This window comes from Coturnix japonica, chromosome 14 (assembly GCF_001577835.2).
Source record: "Coturnix japonica isolate 7356 chromosome 14, Coturnix japonica 2.1, whole genome shotgun sequence".
Taxonomy (NCBI): Eukaryota; Metazoa; Chordata; class Aves; order Galliformes; family Phasianidae; genus Coturnix; species Coturnix japonica.
Genome location: NC_029529.1, coordinates 8,477,060 through 8,503,772, shown reverse-complemented (window position 1 = coordinate 8,503,772; position 26,713 = coordinate 8,477,060). Strand labels below are relative to the sequence as shown.

General features: G+C 43.1%; 1 protein-coding gene and 1 long non-coding RNA gene across 2 annotated transcripts in view; one reads left to right on the top strand and one right to left on the bottom strand.

Annotated features, from left to right (window-relative positions):
- The window catches only part of CYTH3 (cytohesin 3), a 42,705-nt gene extending 27,588 nt beyond the window's left edge, over positions 1 to 15,117 (bottom strand). Inside the window, exon 1 of the mRNA XM_015877044.2 lies at positions 14,966 to 15,117. Coding sequence (XP_015732530.1) covers positions 14,966 to 14,993 — 28 coding nt within the window. The 5' untranslated portion in view covers positions 14,994 to 15,117. The remainder of the gene's footprint in view (positions 1 to 14,965) is intronic.
- Positions 15,118 to 15,260: 143 nt separating this feature from the next.
- On the top strand, positions 15,261 to 26,459 carry LOC116654081. The gene is made up of 2 exons (XR_004308956.1): positions 15,261 to 15,485; positions 21,055 to 26,459. It is a non-coding gene; the product is annotated as an uncharacterized LOC116654081 (long non-coding RNA).
- Positions 26,460 to 26,713: the final 254 nt, after the last annotated feature.

Sequence of the window (26,713 nt, the reverse complement as noted above, 5' to 3'; positions counted from 1 at the left end):
ATACAAATCCAATTAAAAAAAAGGAAAAAATCATCCTCCCCCCAGCTCTGCCTGACACGGCTCCAGAGTCAGATTCCAGAAGCAGTATTTATTGCAAAGCTTTCTATTTATTCATTTTTCCAAGGCCAGTCGCAGGCTACAGGAAGCAGAGCAAATGTTGGATTCAAAAGCAGCCTCCATTCTCCAAAGAAAGTCTCCAGAGCTCCAGAAGGCAACTACCATGTGCCATGGAAGGACTACTCTCTTCTGCTTAAGTAGCATTTACTTTCCTCCAAGACAAGACAAATTCCAGCATGCACAGCGTGATGCCTGACACTGCAAAGTACCAAAGATCTTCCAGCCCCATCCAAATTAGCAACCCTGAAACCTTCAGTGGAAACTGCTGAGCTGCAGTACTCAGAGCAACACACGCTGTTGGTCATATAATACTTTACTTCTTGGTCATCCTTGGCTTGAATCTTACTGTGACATCAACAGGCCCGTTGGCCACAAGAGGTCAGAAATTTATTCATAGATTTCCTAATGAAGGAAGAGTAAGGCTTAGTTTAAGACCAGAAAGCATTTTCAGATTCCTCAGACAAGAGTATATTAAGCATCTGTGAACTGTTGGCTGCCATCACTCTGTGAAACGATCAGCTTGACATGTCACTAATCCAGATAGAAAAGAACTTGCCCTCTGGCTCACTGATAAGAAGTTAGCTGGATGGGTCCACTCACCCATCAGTCAGGTTAAACCTTTGCTCTCCCATTCTTTGCAATGGCCATCAGTAGTTTATATCAAATCTGGCTCGCCATACTTCCAAAATTAAACATATTTAGCACATATTTGAGGTTTCTTGGTTGTTTCTTGGTTGGTTTTTGTTGAGTTGTTTGTTTGGGTTCTCTTTGTGTTTGTGTGTGTAAGCATAAGTTATGTGCTACAAAAAAAAGGTGGTGGGTTGGTTCTTTTTCCTTTGTACTTTGAGCAGACCCCCTGGCACCCTGAGCAAAAACTCATTCAAATAAATACGTTCCTCCTATTTAAACATTTCCTAACAGTTTCAGTCAGATCTGCCAAAATAGTGCATTGCCCTTTCTAAGCTGTTTTTCCTAATATTGACAAAAAACATTGCATTCCTTTTGGAGATCAATGAGAAACAATTGGAATGTGTATTTTTTTTGTACTTTACAAAGTTAAACATTTTTCCTCAGCTTAGTGTTCAACGAGAAACAATTTGTATCCCGATGACTTCAAAGATCTGGGCAGTTTACTTTCATTACTCTCCAGTCTCAGACTTACAGCACGTAACAGTCAGCATTTGCCCTAAAACTGAAGTGAGAAAGGTTTGAAAGCCATAAGCAGCTAAATACTGTTCACCCCTCACCCTGCTTCCAAATCCACCGGCTCAGCTCCTATTTATAAACGTTCTTACTCAGATTTCCATTTCATCCTGCCATGCTCAAATAGCAAACATTTGTCTTGACCGGAAAACAACTGAATGGGACCAAACACTTCAGTTGTTACCCCTCAATGTGATGCAAAACAATAAAAGATGCCACTTTTTGCTAAACTAGTAAAACCTACAGCAAATTACAGTGTCTAACTGTGGATACCAGTTCCATAAGACAATGTGGTTATATATAGCCTCTGCTAAGCCCATTTCCAAAGAGTCTCCCTCTCTCCTCAGGGCAATGCTCTACCAGGCATAAGCTTTCATTACACAAACTTTGTGTACGGATGAAAATGCTCTGAATTATGTTAGCATAGTTGCAATCATCCTAAATTCGCCTTAGAGCAATCAAAAATACCAACTTCTGCTAAGCAGTCTGCAGCAACAGGGTACTTGTCTGCAACTCTATGGGTGCTGCTGATGGAACAAGGACTAAGAAAACCTGTTAATTCAGGTTAGAGATTCTTCTATCATTCACAAATGGACACTGTGACACAGGTACAAAAACCCCGGTGAGAGGCAGTCACAAACAGAACGCCTCCTTCACTGTTTAAAGTATTTTTTGCACACCAAGTTATTAATAACAATAGTGGCATTATTAAGCACAGATTTTCATCACCAACAGTCACCCAGTCCCAGCAACATCTAGCACAAAACAGCCCACAGTTTACTCCAACACTATATTGAAGTGATTTCACAAAGATTCCTCAGCTACAGCATCTACAGCATCTGTCCTACCATCTCCACAATGTCAGGACAGACTGGACCTTGGACTTTGCTGAAGTATTTGATGAGCAGCCAGAACACCCACGGGTCACACACAGCTGAAGCCACTGAAGTTCAGCCAGTATATCTGAGTATTCTGAAATCAGTTTTGAAAGATTACATTTAAATCCTACAAGAAGAAAGGTCAACAAAAATTGCTCTCACACAAGTTTTAATCGGGCTGGCAGAAAACACAGGGCACTTCCATTTGTCTTAGTAGTTGTAAACCCTCATTATAGAATTGATAGGATGCCCACAGCCACCTCTAATGGAACCTGCTTTTCCTGACTTGTTCTGCAGCTGCTTTAAAAAAATGTCTCCTCATATGCCAAAGAATCACAGACCTCAATTAAATACAAACCATCAATGGAAGTCTAGCCATCCTGCATTGTCCTAGCGAAGAACTTATGATCTCACTTCCGATCTAAAAATATTTTCCACTGATTGAATGGAGCTGCACACATTTTCACTAAATACTGCAGCACGCAACTTTGCACAGCACACATAACGTGTTCATGCGAAGTAGATGACATAGCGTAAGAATTAATAGCAATGGAAAAAGACAACTTATACAGACCCGCAGAACATAATCATCACATTGTTCGTACATCCCTGCCACCACTGCTCACTCTGTTCCAGAAAGTCTCCAGAGGAAGCAAGACAGAGCAGCAGAAGCTGATGAACTTCCAGCTGCAAAGGGGTGGGAGGGAAAGGAAGCAGAGTGATTAGCTGAAGAGATTTATTGCATGCACACATTCGATGTTAAAACTCAGCATCTACTATAACAGATTTCTTTGGGATTCATTTGAGGTTCACGATTCAAACACAGGAAGATGCTACCGAGCTAATGTTTGTTCAGCATGAAATCCTTTCTTCAAAACATAAAACAAGGTTGTGAAAAGCTCTGATAGAAAAGAATTATCATATCATATCTCAAAAGTGAGAAGGACCTTCTAATATTAACCCAGCACACTGAAAATCTTATCTCCTAAATCTGCAGGAATCCAGAGAAAAAAACCAATGCATAACAATTTAAAGATGCAGTGTTCTCTCTCTCTCAAGACGTTACTGTGCTGCTTTCTCCAACTCAGAGAGCACACTTCAATCTCTAGGCACCAATACTTTGAGTCTTGTCCCAAATGCATCATGAAGCAAAATACAGCAACAAGGGTAAAAAAAAATGTAATGGCCCTTGGCACAGGCAGAGTCAGCATACAACCAACGCTGCAGAAGACAACGACACTGAAAATGATTCCTTTAGGCTTTTCATGAGTAAAGATCCCAACGTACTGCTTGGGAGCAAACAACTTGGAGCACCAAGTAAAAGCAGCAAGTTATTTGTCTTAATTTGAATTCAAAAATTAGATAAAATAGAGGGGACGGGAAGCAAGTCCAAACATAGCAATGTAATACATATCACTCAGTGCAATAGTTCAGCAAAATGAAAGTCACTGTTTTCTTAATTAAAAAGAAACAAATAGCTATATATAATTTTTTTAATTGGCTGCAGGTTTACAAAATGCATCAATAGCAAATTAATTCCATCACCATGCAAGTAGTATCAGCTATTACTGCCTCTTCCCATGGAGCACAGCAATCCTATCACAGGAACAAAACCTCCTCACTCTTAGCACAGACACTGATAAGCACACTCAAGAACTCCACAGGTTGCTCCATTTCACAAAGCTGCATGGACGTCCCAGGGATTTCTACATCACAACTGATTTGTTTTGCTTTTAGAAGTAATTTGCCTTTAAAACATACGGTGTTGTCTGCATTTCACTTCCACTTTGAAGTCACAGATCAGCTCTTACCAGTTCAGGAAGGAAAACACGTTGTTGTTGTTGTTATGTTCGAGCACAGTGGACAAAAGCACCGGGCTGTCTGACAAGCCAACAGGCTGAACCCAAAGCTTTTTTCATTACAAGAAGAAAAACAAAATTACCAGCTTTTATTAAAATAAAGGCATTAATAAAGCACATACCATGCACCGATAATTCAGAGGATTATGCTCCAGACAGTAGCTATGTTTTAAAATTCTCCTCACTATCACTATTATAAGTAACTTACACTATTTCAAACTGGTTTTTCCTATCAAGTAGGACTTATCTGTATATTATTTGTAACAAACATAATAGTCTGACGAGCTGAACTACAAAGTGATTGAGGAACTACATTCAAAATTAAAGACTCGGCCGAGCAGTAACAGAGCTCTGTGGTGTAGGTTGCCATTTGATGAACTCCATCTGCAAATTTAGAGTGGAATGGAGATCTGGAGAGCAGGCAGAGACCCAACAGACAGCACAGCTCTATGCTGGCATCACTGGTCTCAACAAACAGGAGGCTGGCTACAATTACAAGGAAACCTGAGAGATGTGACCTTTTTAACAAAGTAAAAAAAAAGTTGTTTTGAAAGTACGAAGTGTGCCTTGTTTTGGCCATCCTTACATCAGCATACCTGCTGTATTTCTCACTCATGTTGTTTAATGTGGATCCAAACCATCACCTGCTGGAAGCACAAAATATATTGAAGGTAAAGTGAGCTCTGAAGAAATGCATGAGGCTCCTCCCATCCCCAAACACCTCAGCTCTGCAAGAAGACAACTGGTAAAACTCAGTATAAGGGAAATCATTAAAATCAGAAGAGTTCAATGAACTTTATGTTGCACCAATGCTTCTAAGAGAGTAAAGAACTTTGTTACAGCTAAAACCGATCAGCTTCTTCCGTAGTCTAAAAACATGGCTACCATCCCACACCATTCAGCTAAGCCCATTTCTTAAAAAAATAATAATAATAAAAGGAAGGACTCCTAGATGACTTCAAGTCTACAGCAAAATCCGAAGGCGTTTGAGTACTTCAGGATGCAATTTATGGCGGAGTTCTGAAATGGATACTCCTAGTTCCTGTTGCTTTTACTGGAATATTTTTATGGAGAGTCATTTTTTTCCCACCCTACCCTTTTCCTTTACTGAATTTCCACACAATAACTTCAAGTTGACCATCACCGGACATCTGAACAACAATAAAAAAGCTACAGCTGGATCCTGTATTAGTCCCAGCTGCATTGGATCTCTGGCTGCCTTCACAGAACAAGAGAGCCAGTAGGAAAACAGTAGGGAAACTTCTTTTAGCAGCCCAACTTTGAATAAATCACTTTTCCATATGCTACTACAACAAACTATTTTACTACTTAATGCAAACTGAAATTTTTCTCCCCGTTTTTACCCCTTCTCTAAAAAAAAATAATAATAAATTCAAATAAATCTTTCTTCAAAAACCTCTACTACAAAATACCAGAAAATAATCATCTCCAGATGGTCTTTCAAGTCTAACATACCACAATGGCTGTATCTGCCAAGTCCACCCACCCACAGGCTCCATAAACTTCAGAGTATTATTTGTATTTAATTTGGATTACTAATTTCACCCAACCTTTCCCCTTTACGATACAAGTTACTTTTGCAGGCTCCCAAGGTAGGTAGGAGATACAAAAGAACACCAAGAACAGGGACATAAGGTGTACTCTCTCTGCTTAGGCTACCAGTGAATTCACAGCGGAAGGGCTTAAGCTTGCCCTTATAATATCATCTAATCTTTTAAAACATTCACATGAAATTATGTCATTTATTGGTACAAAACCAAGAGCAAACACTGCAGTCCTTCCAAACATATATCACAAAATGAGAATAAAGAGCTTTAACCAAATAAAAAAAGCCCCGAATGCTCTGTTGCTGTGGGGAGCCTCCTCCAAAACATTTAAGAAATAGAGTTGCTGTTTAATGCACAAAAATGCACTTCCTACAGAAAAAAAAGAAAGCAACAAATCAACTCCATATGCTGTATTTATCTGTCCTTACTAAAGGACCTCCAGCGAAATGCAATGTCACAAACAGACCTCATGTCACAGAAAGGAGACTGACTTAACACCTGGTTAAGGGCTTCCAAACTGCAGAACAAACCAGCACCAACTACGTGACCCAACAGCAAACCAGGCAGGTATGGAAAGCCTTTATGCTCTCCCTTCTGTGACTGCAACAGTTCTCACACACACAGCAGTTGTTTCTTTAAACTTTAGCTCTGACTGACCCTAACTACCAACTGCAAATTGCAGGTAAGCAGCAGTTTGTATAGAAACTGCAACTCAGGAGTAGCAGCACCAGGACAAGAGATGGTAAGAAAGAAGCACACCGTTATTCCCCCTACATCAGGGCTGCATTCTGCACTGTAATACTGCAGGTACATAACATCAGAGAAACCAAAAGGTGGGATGATAGGTCAAAATCAACCTGCAGAAGAGCGGGCAAAATAAGCTCTATAAAATAATTACTTCTGAGACTATAAACATACACCTCCATAACACAAACTACCTGCTAACGTGTGACACGGCAGATACCACATGCAAGGAGAGCTTCTTCCAGTGTCAGCAGTGAGGTTACAAAACACAAGGCTATGCTGAGGTTTACTTTGGGCTCCTGAAGATGTATAGGTGAATATCAAGTGCCTGGTTTGGGGGGCTCCAAGCAGAATCCTTGCAGTTTGAAGGAAAGAAATGACCAAAACTTGAAGGGAAAAAGGGAGAATCACAAAACAATAGACAGATTTACCTACCCGAATCAATAAACTGCACAGATCTACTACAAGGAACCATCAGACAGCATGGCTCATACACTGTAGCTCCTGCACAGGCAATCCTGAGCAGCTGAGCATCTCACACTTAGAAGAAAGGAGTCAGATCTACACGGACTTCTCAAGGACTCAGAACAGTCCTATAGAGCACCAAGCCCCTTCCCTGCACTGGACAGGATTTGAGGGTCAGAGGACACACTCAATTTGCAAGGTTCCTCCACTCCAGAGCCATCACCTCTTCTTGCTGGCACTTGGCTTAGCTCAGTTGCTTGGGAAAACCTTCCTCCACAGCCCCCAGCTGCCCAGGCAGGAGATGCAGCCACAAAAACACGCAGCAGATTTACAAATTCAAAAATGGGATTTGCAAGTGGTCAGAATAGTGCTCAGAGGAGCACGCAGCCTGGTGGGAAAATTCCTCTCGGGTCGATTTGAATGCTGAGGCAGGAAGTTCATTAGTCCACACTTAAACGAGTAAGAAGAAAAAAAAAGCAAAAAGGGACTCGGAATCTGATTACTGAATATAAGGAAAAAAAAAAAAATACTCCTTCCAGCAACAATAAGCCCTTATTTTGCCATCAGCAATGTGCTTATAAATGCCCCTTTTGCCAACTCCCCCTCTTGCAGCATGCATTGTGGGGCAGCGGGACCCACTGCTGTCAGCATCTGACCCTACAGACAACACTGCCTGTGAGCTGAACAAAGATCTCATTAAGGACCATGATATTTACAGTGCACCAAAGTGAAAATCTAACAGCAAATAAAAGCTTCTGAAAACTCGGAAATGAGCAAGCAAACAAGCTGAAAGGTATTCTGTACCCTGAATGTGACAGCACAGAACACAGCTGCATGGTGGAAGTTGCACTTACAATTAAAGATGCGGTTGTATAAAAATGTGCAGGTGACTCATTAAACGACAACATCTCACAGTCCTGACAGAAAACAAGAGGCCGTTTCCCTGCTTGCACACTCCAGTTCTTTTTCAGCCTTTCTGTGCTTGTGAGGAAAGCAGATCAAGCAGCAGAGATGGATCCGTGTCCTTTCCACCCATCTACTCCTTTTGCCAAAGCACATCCAGCATATCGCTCCATTCCAACGCAGTTTAACCAAAGGGAAGATGTTCTGAGCTTCATGAGAACTGGTGCGCACCAACAGCGATTCCCACAGCTGCTGCTGAGTCGCTCCCGCACCCCACACCAGATCTACTCCCAGCAGCTGCAGGACATCGTGTTACGAGCCAGATAAACACACAGGGGTGGGAGCCAGACACACAGCTCTGTAAGGAAGGGATGGAGGGTTCGTCACTGGAGACAAGAAACCTCAGAACCACCACAGGACAAGGCAGAGCCTGTGAGACACTGCACCACTTCCACAGCCTGTTCCATTGTTTTCATACAGCCTTCTGGTTTTGCTATGGAACCAGAGGTATCTCATCTAAAAGATTTTAAAGTGACTTTTCTCCTTTGATAGGAAGGACTCGCATCTGCAAGAACAGCAGCAGCTTCCCAAAGTCCATCTGAGCAGCTCAATCTAACAGGGAATGCCAGATCTGAGATCAGACTCAATGCTCTCAAAATGAACTTACCTACAATTCTCATTTTGAACTGAAGAACTTCCTTACGAAATTCAGTTGGAAGCATTATTAGTTAATAGCCTTGCAGGAAAATCTATCCTTAGTACAGTTTCCATTTGGTTGCAAAATAACAGTATCAATTTCACAAGTCCTCCACACACCTGGCATAAGGCAACTATTCCATTTTATAATAATCAGAACATCTGAAAAAGGTTATTAGTAAACCCACACTGAGAAGCTCAACCTGCTAAAAAAAACAGATGAAGGATTGCCAGCACTTCATGTCCTGTACAAGAACCTGATTCCTGGTCCACAAGCACCCAGTGTGTTACACCTCCCATTAGCTCCGTCAGGTCTGACTTGGTCAGAGATGGGTTTTCCTGGGCAATGTTGGATAATATTTGTATGCACCTTCTTGCATATCAGCTTTACCTGGAAAAGCTCCCCACTTACACTGCACCTATGTGTAAACAGATACTGGAACTACAGCACAACTGTAGAAGCAGCTCAGCTTCACTACTTTCTTTAAATAAAACTTCACATTACCAAATAATGGGTATAACAAACCTCAGAAAGTAATGAAATAAATGTGACACAGATGTTCACTAAAAAAAAGAGAAAGAAAAGAACAAGAATGTTTTTACTTCATAGCAACCAAATAGGTCAAGCCATTTCCTTCTTCAGGCAAACCCCAGAGGACCACAGAACACATGGTTTTCTAGTGGATTTTCTCTGTCTATCCCACTAAAAGGAAATACTGCCGTCCAAAATATTTGCAATACTAAGTTTTCCCATGGAATTGTTGGGAGTTGAAAGAAGGAAGTCATATGCAATTACAAACTATTTGCTAGATGCTAAAGTTATACAAATGGCATCATTAAATATACTTTTACTATTTAAGTCACATACCTCTCCTATAGAACACATTGCTCCAAAAGAATGCATAGCAAAGAGCTCAGAAATGCCAGTGATGGCGGTTCACATGAATTTTTTCTTCACTTCCATAAATCTTAAGGTAAAATATCACGTGTTCATCACCAACGTGGGATTCCTGTCCTGCAGTTCTACAAGCTGACACGTTTTTCCAATAAAATGGCTGATAATTGCTTCTTTTTATCCCTGGTGAAAGAAGCCCATGGTTACTATGTCCAAACTCGTCATTAAAATGAGTGCAATCATTCAGCATATGCTTAAGCACTTCTGAACTATGAGATGACAAAGTGATTCAGCTTCAATAGGAAGAAAGAATTTGCAAAGGTTCCTTATGGTCACAAAGCAGCACCCTTCATGTAGCACAGCCCCAGATAGAAGCCTGCAGACAGCACGTGAACCCACGATCAGATTAAATCTACACAGGCATTCAAACAATAAAATGGATACTGCATAGGAAAATACAACTTATTTCTTAAGTTTTAGATTGCAAAAGTCTTCAAAAGGTTTTGCGTTTCCCTTTTAATGCCAGTTTTGTACAAGCTTTCTACAGACTGTTCTTTAGGAAAGGGTAAATTAAAACACCTGATTTATTTCCTCGTCAATAACCACTGGCGACATCATTGTGCATCCACAGGCACCAAGAAAGGCCATAGCTCTGTTCTAGAGCTGTTAAAATTAATATGACAATTATGCAATCTTAAGATGTCAAACAGGCCAACATTTCAGCTGGGACAGATGGCAGTGGAACCAGAGCAGGCAGTATACGCTGTGAGTCATCACTTCAAACATGATTGTTCAATTTTTATTTGCAAATTCGATTGTCCACATGAAGATGTAGTGAAGAAGAGAGCATTAAGGCAAGCACAGAGCCCTGCAAATCTTAGCAAGAAGTTGGAAGCAGAAAGATCATCTTCCATATGAAAAAGGGATTAACAAGACAGGAGGGGAGTGAGGGGCCAACAGAGAAAGAAGCCAAGAAAGGGCAAGATTTCAAAGAAGAGGATAGTAAACAGGACTAGAGGCAGCTGGAGGGACAACAAGGAAGGGAATGTTCCAAGCACGAGGGGTCAGGACAAGTGTGGAAAGGACCTAGGATGAACCTGGAGGAGATGCTCTTCAGACAGTGACTGCAAGCAGCTCATTCAGTGACCTCCAATGTGAAAAGGAGACGAGGCAGTAGTTCAACAAGCAACTGCGGCCAAAGACGGTGTAAAAAGAAAGAGAGAAAAGCAAGTTTGCTTGGGGAGGAAAGAAAGTGAGCAAAAGATAGCAGTGGATAAGATGGAGCTACAGTATAAGCAGAATGGCTTACAGCTTTTAATCAAGAGCTAAAAGCTGTGCCAGCAAGGGAGAGACTTATAGGTGGAAAGGATGGCAAGAAGGAACTGGAGGAAAGCCACACTGTATTTCATCCACCTTCCCTTATGAAACCATTGAAAATTCTATAAAGAAAGAAGGGGATCAGACCGAGAAACTTGATGCGAACTGCAGGATGTCTCCTGGAAAGCACTGTGCTGCCTTGAGACACGCAGCCCCTCACCTGGTAAAGGCTCTTATGCTCCACCAATATTACAAGACTGCAATATCCATTTCGTAACAGCTGCACGTGGGAAAGCCACTTTCACAACGGCTATGGCTGTGATTCCCACACCATGCTCTGCAAAGAACTCTCTGTTCCTCCAAGTAAACCCTACAGGGTTTTTTCCTAGATGTAATAATCCACAGATGCTGTGTTAGAGGCACACTGCTTCACTAAAACCCGTGCCCTGATTACGCTGCTGTGCACCAGCCACCAAATCCCATTATTCAAACATTCATCGAGTCTGGCAATCTCCAGAAATTTATTAGCAAAAATGTAATGCTTTCTTCTAAGCCACAGCCACGAAGATTGAATGTTAGGCTAAGAAAAACCTTAACATGCTATTGCAATTAAGAAGTCTATTTTCTGATACCACAAAAATAACTCATATTTACAGTGTAATTACTAATACTAATGCATTTGGGGATAAAACTGAAGACCTGGGTGAGCAAACATGTAATCTGTGTAAATTGAGGTAAGTTGAGCATGGAAAAGTATTTCTTTTGTAAAAAGAGCCCTAGTTTGAAGCCCTGCTGGCCGGCAGGACACATCTATGTTGCTTCATTTTGGGTTGTATGTCTGAACGTGCTACTATTTCTCTTCCTAGAAGCACAAGGGGAGGTTAGTCCAATATTCAGGTGCATTTTTTTTGTCCTTAGCACTTCCTCAGCATTACTGGAAACTCCAGAGAACTTTTGGGACAACTTATTATAATAACCTTCTTTATTAAATATATTTCTTATTTTGTGAGTTTCTTTGATTTTAAACAAAACATGCAAATTCTGCCTTGAATGCAGAGCAAACGTCTGCAACCACGAGCAGATCACATGAACTCCTCTATCTTTAATATCTGCCTTTGAAAGACACTGCAATCCAGAGGTCGCTGATACATACAGATAATTTTAAAACTACTTCCTATGGAGAAATTGAGGGAGGGGTGTCTTTCTTTTTAGTTACATTTAACAGCTTTTACCTATGAGCAGATAACTGCTTTGCCACATAGAAAAACAGAAGTCATCTTGCTAAATTTGGTTTGGCAGCAAATTTGTTCTTCTGAGTCCTCTGCAAGATGATCTGGTCCTTTGGTCCAGCTCCTCATGACCTGCCTCCATACCAGAAACCCACGTGCTAAATGGCACCAACACTGCTGAGCATGGCCAACAACAGGCTGGCAGCTGAATTGCTCTCCAACCCCAAGGAAATCTTCAACATTTGGAAACAAACAGCTTCGGCGGGAGCAGAGAAACCTCCCTGCCACAGCCAGTGCTAGAACTTGGTGTATTTACTGAGGAGAAGCAAGATTTTAAGCTTTCAGCACTCCCAATGAGAGCTCACAACAAACATGGCACACAGAAGTCACTCAGTGCTCGATCCCATTGGCTTTTCCATGTGGAATGGAACTGAGCTGGATCTGGAGACTAGGAAGCAACTGCACAACTCGAGTTCAGCAGAACAAAGAGGAGCACTATTCCAGCCTTCCTTCTGCACACCTGCTGCAACATTCAGTGTGAAGACCCCAATTCAGCAGTACCACCACTGCAGAACAACAGCGAGTATGTAAGAAAAGCCTTGCTGAGATCACAGAATGCGTGATCTTAAACCAAGCGAGGAGAGGGAGGGGGAGAGACTTCCTGGATGAAGTGAACCACAGAGATATTTTAATCAGAGCACAAAAGGAGGCTGAGATGAACACCAACTGACGCGGATCATATCACATCAATAATCCATGCACACAGCCTCCACTGAGAGCAACGGGAGGTTTGTGTGTAAGTGGCTCGTACAAAATAAACGCGTGCCCCCATTTGGACTCCACACAGAGGAGAGAAAACATCCAGAACAATTCCCGTAATTAACACCGCTCTTCCGTCAAGCGTTTCTAAAATAATCCTGACTTTACACAGCTCTGCTTTTATTCACAGCTTTCACAAGCGACGGCAAAATAGCTGACCCCATTTGTCAGATGAAGGAACTGAAGCGTCAGATGCAAATGAAACTGAGGAGCAGGGCAGCAGGCAAAGCTGAACTGGGAACTGCATTTACCTTCTGAATCACAGTTTAGTGCCCTAGATATTTAGATGCTTATCTAGATCAAGCCTCTAATTAGGATGATTCGGCGCAGTCCTCAAATAATTGCCCTACCTGCAGGACCTGAGCTCACCCATCAGCTCAGCTGCACCAGTTGGCCACTTCATCAGGAGAATTTCTGGAGCACTGCAGACATCCAAAGGTCCCAGCCCTGCTGAGCACCCCTGGCAGCCCCTGAGCATCACGGCTCGGTAGCACCAAGGCACTCTGAAATTGGCTGTCAAATCAACACTTCCCACATGCTTTCCATTGTGCAAAAAGAAGGGGAGGGGGGGAAGACTTAATTCAAAACAACAATGCATTAGCTGGAAATGATCTAATTAATTCTGGCGTTCCAAACTGACTGCGCTCCATAAGGAACAGTCAGATAGGATCTCGAGGCAGGAAAAGAGTTCAATGCTCACAAGAGGGTAACGTCAACCATCAAATACAGGCAGGAAAAAATGAACATCTTATTAGCCTACAATTGTTTTACTATTAAGCCAAATAGGGAGGGATATTAGAAGGAAGTTACACGTTTATTAGTGTGGTACACAATTAAAATTCATTCTATATTAAATCTGCCTTCTTCCTCCCCAGAATGGACTGCAGGACGGGCTGCCTCCTTCCAGGCTCTGGGTGCTTTTCTTCCTGAGAAAATCCAGCTTTGAAACACTCACAGACTGATTCAGCAGGAGGTCCAGCTTCCAGCCAGCCTGGCACGGCAGAACTACAACACAACACACAGGGCCAGTGCCAACAGCAGCACCTCCTTCTCCCTCTCCTACAGATACAAGCCCATAACACTGTGAAAATAACACATGTCAAGTTCAGTGAATCTTCTGAACAGTTCCAGTGTTCGGTTGCTCCCAATGACAATTTTTAAAGGACTGGCTCGTTTTGTTCTTCCTTTTCCTTGCTAAAGAGTTAAACTGAACCCCGACGAGCCAGGCGAGAGCTGAGAAATGGCCACGCTCCTACAAGAGTTATTCCTCTGATTCATCATGGCCTTTTTCTTTCCCAAGTTGTCAAAACAAACACCACACCCACCTGATTTCCGAGTTCTGGGCAATTACACTCAAAATTAGCAATCACCGAGTAACTATTAATCATACGAGCCTCAGCCACTATTTGATCTATTTAGAAACAAGCGATACCCTCAGACACAGCGCGTTTGACGCTTCGGAGCCATCCCTGCTGTAGGGCAGCCCTGCAGCCACTGAGCACGGAGCCCCCACACAGACCGGAGGGATCCTGCGGAGGGAAGGGAGCCTTACACACAAAGCACATTGGAAACGACACGATGAAAACGGGCTGCAAACCCACCGTCCTCGCAGCCGGGACAGTCTGCAGCCTCCCAAAGATTAAAGATTAAAAGCTCCCCTAAGATGCAAGCCCCGATCTGCTAAAAGTGCCGCTTGGGAACATTAGCATCGCTGCCTTTAGGAACGGTTCGCCTTGTTTAAACTGGATGAACCACTCCGGGATTATCACCGAGCCTCCATTAGGATGACACACAAACAGAAGCCCTCGCAGAACATAATTCTTCTTTTCACCGCTCGCACAAACACCACACACACACTTTGCTCTCCCTCCTCCCCAGCGGACGCGCAGCTGCGTCCGGGCATCGCCGCGATGTCTCCGGGCGGGAGCGGAGCCAACTCGGGGCTGTCACCGCGCGGTCGGACGGGGCCCCGCAGCCTCCAACCGCCCCGAGCTGCGGCCCGCCCGGCCCAGGAGCCCCATGGGGGCCAAAGACACCGGCACTGCCCCCGCGCTCGGGAGGAGCCGGGCAGGACGAGGAGCCGGGCAGGACGAGGAGCCGGGCAGGACGAGGCACACGGAGCACGGAAAGAAAAGAGACAGAAGGGCGCGGCACACGGTGCACGTTCCGGCCTCAGCCGCGCTCCACAGCCCCGGCCCGGACACGCCGGCCGCGATCGAGCGCTGCCCCGGCACAGCGGCCAGGTGCGGGACCGCGGCCCTCCGCCACTCACCGCCTCCTCCGCCGCCCTCTTCGTCCATGTTGGGGCCGCACACGGAGCGCTCCGCGACGGCCGCGGCTCAGGGAGGCCCCGCACTCGCTCCTCCCGCCGCTCTCTTCCTGCTCCGCCGCCGCTGCGCACTGCCGCCCCGTTCCCCGGCCCGTCTCTCCTCACCCAGCGCCGCCTCAGCCCGGGCAGCAGCTGCCGCCTCGGCCCAACCGCCCGCCCCTCTCATGTGACCGCGGAGGGGCGGGGGGAGGCCGGGCCGGGCCGGATCCGAGCTGCTGCTGCCGCCGCTGCGATGTCGCCGCTCGTGGCCGCGCTGCCTCCTCCCTCAGTGTCCGTTCGTGCCTCGCGCCGCGCGGAGCTTCGTGCCGCCCGCTGCTTCCTGGGGCTCCCGGCGCGGGCTGGCAGCGCTCAGTGCCCCACAGAAGCTCCGTGTGGAGGAGCCCGGCCCGCCCGCAGCTGCCGGAGTGAGGCGGTGGGAGGGGGGGGAGCCGGGTCCGACCGCAGAGCGACTGGGACTGAGAAGGTGTCCGGGAGGGGAAAGAGCCGGGGATGGCCGCAGGGTGCGGGACCAGAGCTGGGCTGGTGCCTTGTTGTGAGGGGGACGGAGTGGGTGGAAATAGACGTGCAGGCTGAGCTGGGTGGTTCCTGTGCGGAGCCAGGAGTCGGACTCGATGGTTCTTATGGGTCCCTTCGAACTCGAATATTCTGTGGTGCTGAGTGTCCAAAAAGGAGCCTCGCAGTGTTTATTTTCTTTGCAGCCTTGCTTGCCCTGGTTCTTGGGTCGGGTGCTGAGAGCTGCTGGGTGCTGTTCCCGCAGTGGCTATGAAGTGCTGTGTGTAAATGGGAGCTCCTTGTACACAGTGCAGGATTTTGCATTAATGTGCAATGCTTGAACTGGTAAGGAAGAGAATTAGGCTGCTTACGGTCATGAGACTTGAAATTCTTGTGGGATTTCTTAAGTCCTCACTACGACAGCGGTGTGACACCGCTGCAGCCAAAGCCAGAAGGTAAGAGCAGAGCTCTGGCACCAACCACTCTTCCTTCCTTCCCAGGAACCACCCCGCATTATTTTTTAAAACCTTTTAGTGTTAAAATTTTATTCAGAAAGGAAACGTGGGGAGGACGGGGTCAGCCAACAGGAAGGTATCGGGGTTTTCATTTTCCTGTCTCAGGCTGGCACGGCGCAGTGTGTGCAGTGGGGGCTGTCTGCAGTGCTCACCTCCTGGCACCACTGCGTTGGTTCTGACAGCTGCTGTGGTGATCAGGTGTCCCTCGGTGAGAAATCATCAACATCACAACCCCTAAAATGCTCCTACGCTTTCCTGTAGGTTTAATCACCGTATGAAAAGGAGGTGATTACATAAAACAGCACGGCCTTGGTAAGAGAAGGGTTTTTGGACTGCGTAAAGTGCAATTAAAAATCAGCTTGAATGCAGATGAGCTGACAGTGGGCTCCGAATATTTACTGCCCACTGAGCAAACTGTTAATTTACATCCGAGGGGAATCTGGTTCACAAGGAGAATCCTGGTGTTTTGTTTCATCACGGAATGTTTTCATTAAATCTGTGGTTTTTCATGCAGTCACATAAGATATACTCCATTTTCTTGCTTTCATTTAGCATTTCATTTTCAATTAGCAGCCGTTTCTTATTCAATATTTCTGTATAACCTTTGGTAAAAGAAAAAATCTACTGCAAAGCAGAAGCCCAGTCACTAATAGAAGAAAAGAGTGAGCTGTGGAGGTCAGCCTCCCTCCCACCAGGTCAGTGGCAGAATTCCTGCTGGCTTCAGTGGAAACAAGGCTGGGCTTTGAAATAAAATAAATGAATGGCAAAGACATTTGTAAGGCAAGCAAGATAAGGAAAAGAGACGGTCCTCATTAAAGTGGTCAGGTGGGGTATTTTATATAAATGCTGTGCTGAAATCAGACAGACTTGTGATGAATAAAATTTCTTCATTATAACTTAATTTCAGCAAGCAGTCACATTTTCAGTACTTTGCAGTGCTGATGTCGCTTTCCCTGCTGGAGTTTGAAATGTATCTTGAGGAAAGTCTGCTACTTTCAGTCCCATTATGGTGAATGGCTTAACCTGACGACATGCAGAAGAGCACTGAAACTAGTGTCTCCTCGTGGCTCTCTGCAGTGATGGCACACAGTCCTCAAAGCTTATTTTTTCCCTGCACGTTGTGTATTCTATAAAGACACCTATTTCTGCATGAGCCCGATCCTACCCATGTTCTAGGCATACAGCGTAGTTCTGCATGCAGGGTTCTTACTGAGCAAAGCTGTTTAATCCTTAGGTGAGGTACGTGATATAAAGCTTAAAGGTCTGAGTTTTTATCTGACTGGCTCCTGTTGTGAATCATTCTCTCACATCTACTTTGTTTTCTGGAACTTTGGTGGCTTTTCCATTCTGAAACACGCAGGAATTGTATCTCTCTGTGTTAGACTTCCAGTCGGCTTTTTGAAGACGACTTGGCCTGTTATTTTCTTCCTTGCTGTCCTTTTTGTAGCCCCAGCTGTTTGTACAGGAGGTGTGTTTCGCCAGTTCTGTGTCCTCAAGTCTCGCCTTTTGTGCTGGAAGAAGTTCATAGTCTGTCATTTGTGCAAATAGGAGTCCAATAGTTGGTCTGTTTAAATTATCTTCAGGGGGAAATGGGATGTTCTTCAAAACCGACTGCTGGCAGGGTTGATTCCCTTATGAGAAATGTGGTTATATGCCAGATTTTTAGGTGATACTCTGTCTTTGTTTTGCTCTTTCAGATAGCTTAGTGTCTGTTTTGATTAGGTTTGCACTAAGAGGTAATTTATCATGTCACGTTTAGTTTTCAGGGGTCAGGAGCACATCTGTTACGACATTCGTTGTAACACAGAAGACTGGGAAAGACAACTGAGTGCCTTACATCATATTTTAGTGGTTTAAGGAGCTCATTAAATCTTGAGTCACTTCTATGGATTGCAATTTAAACCAGCTTGCAAGCCATAGTGAATGAAAATCACATCCCACCCACCCCCTTTATATATATATATATATATATATATATATATATATATATATACACACTTCTAATAATTGAAGAATGTGGGTGTCAAAAAGCCCTGTTGGTTCTCACATCTTTTCCTCAGCAAGAGAGAACTCCCTTTTATTCTGGATTGCTTTTTATCAGTGAATGGAAATACTGGAAAAGATCCTCATTATTAATCTGGCATTTACCTGTAGGGAGAAATAAGGTTAATCTAACCTTGATACGTTTCCCGTTTCAGTAATGTAAATTACTGGAGGCCCACACGGCTCCTTCCTCCCTGCCTGGAGAAGCCTCCTTAACCAGCTCCATGGTGCATCAGGGCTGGCATCCCTCAGTTTGCATGGCAGCCAGAGCGACAGGCTGGGCTCACTCACGACACGCAGGGTCAGAGGGGTCGGACCGGGTGCTCCTGATTCACCGCTGAGCTGCTGTCTGAAATGCAATTGGTATCTCCACGTGAGCTGGCTCAGATCTGTCTGCTGGCAAGTCAGCCGTGCACAAATCTGGGCTTAGTAAACGTGTGACCATAAATTCAGCCAGGAGTAGGAACTGTCAGCTAATGATTGTGACTTTCAGTGTGCTCTCAGCTGTTCACATAACTGTAAAGCCATGCTGTAAACAAGAGAGCTCTCTAAAATAATTGTTCATTGGCACAACTGCAGCTTTGGTAGACTGTGACACACAGATGGTGCAGGAATAAGGAAGGCAGCGTGGTGGATAACTATTTTGTCAGTGGGGACATCCCTGTAGATTCCTAACTTTATTCTGAACCATCTCTCCATCAATTCTTTCTGATCCCTCACACAGCCCTTCTGAAACTGTCTGCAGGCAGACTGTGCTTGTCAATACATGATCTGTACAGCAGTGCTAAATCGATCCAGAACAAATGCAAGCTTATAATTGCATTCCAGTCAAGAACAGCCAGCGTGGAGTGACAGCGTTTACACCAGGCTTTATCCTGGCTTTATAGTGGCATCAGAAAGATAAATGATGCCAACAAAGATGTAAAATTATCAGGGTAAAGCCACTCCTTACTCCTTGTTTTGGTTTTTGTTTCTAAAAAACTGGTTGTGTTGAATGTCTAAGACTCCTGTGTCTTATGGCTGTCCAGAAATGCTGTTTCCTGTAGCAGCCTGCTGGTGAGGGTGAGCTCCCCACTATGGTATATTTAAATACATAGCTGCTGTTGAGTCTACATGCGGAGGGGTGGGGATCCCTTGCTCAAAGGCTGTATGTAATATTTTAAACTTTTACTGTCTGTAACCAACAAAGGGCTCCATTTATCCCAGCTGCTCTAGTTAGAAAAGGATACATAGAGCCTGAAGCAGAAAAGCATTGCTTAAATCATGTTCTTCTCATGGCCATACCTGCTACTTTATTTCTCGCGTATCATCATAGATACAAGAATAATCCTGTATTCTTCTATACCAATACAGAAATGCTTGAATATTTTCTTACCAATAGAAACATAATTCCAATTTAAAAAGCAGATCTTCGCCGTAGTTGTGCTTCTTTTGCTGTGTATCTCATTATAGCCTTAAAGAAAAAATATGTCTTTAAATACAAGAAAATGTTAAGGAAGAGAGAGTCAAAGTTAAAACTTGGCAAGTGCTGAAGTAAAAAACTTGTCCAATAAAATGGAAGAGACAGGTCAAAATAATTCCTGCTGTAACTCAGTTTATCTCATGCAGTTACATGAAGGATAAATTTGCTGCTTTATACCTCTGGGACCAGAAAATTTCTGTGATCTCAGCACAGTTTAAAATAATCATTCCTAAGAAACAAAATCGTAATTTAAGCCTGATAGAACTGCGCCCATTATTTGTAGTGTGGTACCATATCCATCAAAGAACAGTGGGTCTAAAGGACAACAAAAAGGGCTTCCTAAAAAGATGAGTACATGATGATTTGCAGCTAACAGTTGTTTTTTTTTTGTGGGGAAAAAGGATTTCATGGCAGCCTGTCAAAAATGGCCGGTGACATCAGGGACAGCTTCCCTTTCTTGTAATGCCAAAAGCTTTTCTCTGTTTGCTGCATTGCATCTTTAATTTCTTTTCCTCCAGTCTCATCCTTCTGCCCTGACCGGCTCTAATTCAGTCATCCTTTCCCTCAAGTCCCTTTTGGTCCCGCTGTGTCTGCAGGGATCTCTGCTCTCAGTGCAGCTTCTCCTTCCTGCTGTTTCCAGGCAGAAACATGCAGCCACTGTGGATAGTGAGAGCACAGACGGCTGGCCTTTGCCCTAATTTATTTTCAGGTTTTAAATTTTAATATGCTTAAATTGAGTCCTTTAAATCAGTGCACTTGCACTGTGAGAACTCAGCCTCCTCGTGTCAATCTGTAGTGCTATGCTCAGAGATTATTTTAGTTTTAAAGCCTTATTATGAAATATCAACCTCTGCCTCCCCATCCCACTCCCAAATCCAGGAAATACTTCTAATACCAACATGTTTCGTTCTTTTAATAGTGTAAAGTAAAAATAACCCTATAGTACATTACTGCGATGAAACTGAAGTCAGCAATCTGTCGTTCTTATCCTTACTAACATGGAAAGGATCTGTATATACATGTATATAAAAGATGTGAAAATAGAAAGGCGGTTATTGAAAACAGACAAAAGCAGGGAGATGATAAAATAGCGACGGGAAGTGGCCTCAGATATAAAAACTTGCTTTGTATAGCAGAATTTACCACTAAGAGCTGGGGCTGGCAAATTGCCATGCTTTAGAAGGAGATTTTTTTGTCACAATCTGAGCTAATGGAGAATGTTTATTAGAAAGATGATTCCCACATTTAAATACCTGCTACGCCATCTTCATCCACAGAGCTACTCAAGCAGAGCGTGTGCTGATAAACACTTCCAAACTGGATAAAGACTATTTTTTTTCATATCTTCTCCATTTCCTGATATGTTTGTGGAGAGAAGATCCAGAGCTGTAGGAGATAAAAGGACACACGTACTTGAAAACTTCTCACGTAAATGTTTTTGAAACCTGCTGAAAACGCCGCGAAAGCCCAAGAATCAGTTCTTGTACCTACTGGGAATAAATGGCTTTTCTTCTGCACAGGTTTGTTCTCTGTGGCTTGGCAAAGCCTCCTGATCCTCCTGCTAGAGGAGAAGCAATTTCTCCATCCATCTAGATGTGGATAATGAGCCCAGCGAAGTTCTCATGACTTACAAAACCATGCCCATGCTCTCTGTTCCCATCTGTAAAGTTTTTCCAGAGCTCAGCAAGTGGGGAGGACACCAAACCTGAAAAACGAGCCAGCAGACAACTGCAGTCTAACAGATAATTTTCTCAACATCTTCGTCAGATTTACAAGACAGATAGACTGTTACCTGGGTACAATCTGTATCCTCAAATCAGGTCTCTCAGCAAAAGCCATCTGTAATCTGTTGAGAAGAGGTATTATCTCTTTCATACGTTAAATCATGCCATAAAGTATTTTGGGGCATTTCTTGTATCTAAATCTGCACTGTACTAACTGCTTCTATGGAATTTCAGATGTACTCTGTGAGGAACAGAAGCTTTGCAGTTCTTTCCCTTAGTGGCCTCAAACTTCTGCATAAGTTGTACAAATCTTTCTTATAAATCTTATATTTCATTCTGCTTTAGTAAAGCTGAGATGTATCAATACGAGTTAAAAGAAGATAAATTCTTTGTACTCTTCAACTAAAGTTAATAAAGTGCCATCTTGAAATTATTAGAAAGGTGACAAAATTGGTTTTATTAGATGATGAAACTGCAAGTAATGGTGGATAAACGCAGGTAAAACATTCTTCTCAGAAATCTAAACTTATAATTAACATTGACCATAGGCAATAGGAACAAATAAAGCAGTAACTTGATGACAGTGGGATTTCAAAGAATGTTTTCATGGTGCTTGATGTAGCATTTAGGAACGTGTTCCCATTTGTTGCTACTGGACATTTTATCTCTTATGGAAAGCACTTATGAGCTCAAGCAGGAATCTACACTTGAGCTGGAAAAGCAAAACTATTCATGCATGGATATATGAAAATATGTATTGCAATATACATGCAGACAAAAAAACTACAGTGCCATATTTTATGCTAACAAAAAGTCTTTTATCTCTAGATCACAGAATTAGAGGCATCTTGGTTGTATAATGAGATAAAGACTCTCAAGTGAGCCTGCAAAGCCAGCACAGATGTCCTGCCTTGTTTTCAGCCTGGTTTTGGACAGAGACATGGCCATGCACAGCGTTCTGAATTCAATGCAGTTCTCAGCTACTAAATGCTGACATTTTCAAAGTAACATGCTTATTCCATTTGTGTTTATTTGCGAGGAGCACGATATTTGGAAAATACAGTGATTTTAAAGTAATTCAGGAACATCGTATGGTCTGCATTTGAGCAGCAGGGAATGTACACGTTGACGCTGCTGTTAGTAGGCCTGGGCTATTCATCTAGCTCATGTTTGAGGACATCCCCATAGAACACAAGTCCTGACCTTACAGTTCGGTTCATGTAGGGAGTTCCCCATGCTTACAGAGCTCTGATTAGGTCAACAAGGCTAGACATGGGTACTGATCCTGTGTGATTGGATTATGGGATTGAAGCTGTGATTTGTCCTACTAAACCAACCTAAGTTACTTAAACAGATAAATCCAGTTATCAGATTTTGTTTCTTAGCAATAACACTTTCCAAAATGCAAAACAAACAACCAAAAAGCTCACCCCCTCGCTTTCCTCGTGTGTTTGATGGACTACTTCATCTTTTAGTTTGCATTGTCACAAAGTGTACATAGGACTGCGAAGATAGCAGAAAGAACAACTCCAAGTGCAAAAGTAGTCAAGGTGTTATTTCCTTTTCCCACAAAACTGATATAAAACACAACTCTTTAATTCCTTCTGATTCTACTTAAGCCCACCCCACCATGGACCCTGAGCTGTTTGACAGAGATCCTTCCATAAAGGCAAATCAGCTTGGAACCGCATCGTCTCATGCAGTAAATTCACTCCTCATCCTACACTTATGGCAAAATGACGTAAGAAAATTAAACCAATAACGTGTTCACAGCACTTGTGAGGTCTGTCCCTGCTCCGAGTTTAAGCTTTGTCTCTCATGTTTGTGTGTTACAAGAGTCCTCTTACAAATCTCATTGACTGTCATGGCTGGAGCGTCTGCTGGGAGGTAGAAATGCAGTTCCTTCCCAGGCAGATCAGCTGCTGGATTTGGCAAGCATAGATGAGTAACAAAAGTTTACCAGATGTGTTTTAATTGATAAATGCATTATTTTGTGCTAACTATAGCAGTGATAACAACACACAAAGTACAGTTGAAGGTTTGGACAATGCTGTTTCAATAGCAGCCCTCAGAAAAACACACTTCCTGTGTGAGAGAAGCTGCTGAATAGTTCATTCAGGAGCAGCTACGGGGCCTCATGGATATTAGGAAAAGACTTCAGAACTGTCTGTAAGTTGAGCAAGTAGCACAGAGACCTGCTCAACTGACACTTAAAAACCCCCCCACAAACAGTAATTTAGAAACTAAATAGTTTAGCTGAATAGAAATTATGTTATCAACTGCAAACTAATTATTTTAAACCAGAAGGGAAAGTGAAGAAGAGCTCTGGAAATCACGTTTCATAGTGACAACGCAGACCAGACAGGTAGTATGTTAAGCAACAGACTGTAGGGAACACTTACCTGAAATCAAAGCGGAGGACCAACAAACATGCTGCAGTCTGTACAGATGTTCTCACTGAGAGACACAGCAAACAGAAGATGCAGCCTAAAACAACAGATAGCAGGAGGTGTACAAACAAGCACTTAGAAAGGTGCTCTCCTTTATCTCGGATTGGTACTTCAGTACCTTTATACCGTAGAAGGGGAGCAAAGGCCAGAAACTGGAAACGTCCTGATTATTTCTACCTCTGGAATCAGTCCTGCATGCTTGCAGTCAGCGCGCAGCACTTGGAATGCAAGGCTTAAGATCTGAAAAGCTATTTAGGAATCTCTGCTGTAAAAAATATGCCTTATTGCAAGAGGCCAGACAGGAACACTGAACTCTGAAGGGTCATTTGTGAATAACTTCAAGCTTAAGTGATTAAGGGCTCCAGGCTCCAGCTCCACCCAGCCTAAAAAATGTATTAGAAACATCCTGCTTTGTCATTGCTGCTGGCCTGTTCTTCAGTGAGCAAGAGAGGAGTTGGACTTTTGTGTTGGCTTTGGTCCTGTGCCCCCGGGGTACTTTTAACAATGCACAATACTGTAAAGAATTCTGAAACGTTTTTATAACTTCCTTTGAACTGTGAGGATAAAGATAAATAAAGAGGTTTTGGGCATAGAAAGCAAACAGACGGCACTTCCTAAGGCTCATGATATTTACAGCGTGCTTTTACAAGCATGCAGTAGTACTTGTTAACAAGAACCCTACACATTCTCTATTCTTTTAAATGGAAGGCAAAGCGTTCCATCTACTTTTCAAAAATATTCTTATAAAGAAAATGACATCTTTTCTATTCATTTAGGACATTTTTCTTTCCTCTTCCGAAATTAAACTGTGGTGCAAGACTAGGCTGGCTAACTCAGGAAATACTTTGGAATTAAATTCAATCTGATTGGTTCATTAAGGCACGTCAAAGAGAAGAAGGGTAAAAAGCACTGGGTATAATTAACCTGGAGCTCAGCTAGCAGACATCCAAAGCCGAGCATAAACACACCTGTGTTCCCCCAAAGGATTTTAATACATCTGCCAAATGATGAGCACACATCTCTCAAATTGTATCTGTAAAACAAAACAAAAATACCCTCTATCCCTCTATGTAGTCGGAAATAGGAACGTTTAAGTTACATGTACATCTCTATGATACACAGACTGCAACACTGGGATGAGCAGCAGCACAGTTGGTTCTTTTGTTGAGTACAGACAAAAGATCCTTTTTTTAATAAGACATTTATTTCTGTTTTTAAATAGCTCGATAAAACCCACAATCGGTACTCAAGAGTTCAAATGTAAACATTTACAGTGTATTATACCATAATACCGCCGTGTATTAATTCTGTACATCCAACTATTTGCGGTGACAATCCATAAGACCAGTCACATTCAGCATATTTATAAACTGAAATGCACTGTACTGAGATCAAAACAATGCCATAGCTGGAAATATTGGAAAGATGTTCAACTCCCTCCTGTGGTGTAAGTCAGCAGCATCACAACCAGCTTCTGGAAGCTTAGACAGCACGTTAACAACCAAATGCCTGCACTTATTGCAGTAGGACAACAGATTTCAAGCTTACTGTGGAAACTCAGAAGTAATAAAGTGTTAGATTTCTGAAATACATACAAAGTTGTAAACAGTTTTTCTCTGGAACACACATAAAAATGGTTTGTGCCAACCTTCTCTATCTCCCACACTGAAAACATTAGGCCAAAAACAATAGACTGAAATTGCTTTGCACGGGTAGCATCACAGTTTGCAGGATGTATGACGGTGTCAGCAGTTACAGTGAGTGTCAGGCAGCGGGAGCACAACCCATTTCCAAGAAGGTTCCCAGAACACTCATCCACCAATGAATGAGGCGCTACACATTGATATACCGACATTTGGGAGCGAGAACTGCCTACACTCAGGTATCTGTGTATTTGATGGGTGAAACTGACCACAACCAGAAGACCAAAGAATGTTGTTCCTGATTTTTAACCATTTTGGGGCATCACATTCTAACTAGGTGGATCTTCCATAGAGCAGGAAGATGTTCAAAGCAGACTGAGATCACAGAAGTATCCAGAGTCATGTCAAGGCAGATGTTCTACACAGAAGTCCCTTTGGCCATTATTATTATTATTATTATTTGATTTCACCATTAACAATGAAGTAGTAAAGGAGGACAGCATCATTCTAACACTGCCGCATTATTTATTCACCCAACAAGTGTCAGCAGATGGTTTACCTGTGTCCTCGTATTCAGTATCTGAGTTGATCAGAAATGAAAAAATCAGCCTTGCAGCTGCAATCATTGCTTTCTTAAACATCAGCCACAATGTATTTGATGAGCCCTACACTGCAGCTGAAGTTTTCGTGTGACAGAGGTAATACATCTTGCTTTGAAGGGAAAAAGACTCCCTGCTGCTCTGCCAGATACACCACTGGTCACAGCCAAGTCACCCTGTGGATACTTAAATCTCTGGTTTCTGTCAGTTTGTTATTCATAATAAATTACAGGGCAGCGTTTCTGAAGAGGAAGAGAATTTCAGCATACGCTTATGGTAAAGTTTATGGGAAGGGAGGAGAAGGCAGCTACAGGTAGGACCAGGCCGTAATTAAAAAAGCAAACAAGAAACGTGGCAATAAGCTGAAACGTTGGGCAAGTAGGGACAGACTGCCTCCAGAAACTGAAAGAACATCTACTTTTAGCATATGTGTACACATACACACATAAGGGGGGGAAACAGGGAGAAAAAAAGGCAAACTTTGGCAAAGCTTAAGAAAGTGCAGTCTTTGCGTCTCAAAAAACCAACACCAAACGATAACACTGAAAAAGCAAAAGGCTGAAAGCTGCCTACAGTTAAAACTGCCTCATGGTGCAAGATGATGCACACAAATGATTCCTAAGATTGCACTGTTACCACACTGAGAATTACAACACCACCTCTACTTCATTTTGCATTGTAATGCCAGAAAAGTAAATAATAGTTTACATAAGCATTCCAACACCACACTGTGATTATATGGTTTTTTACCCACATGCAGAGT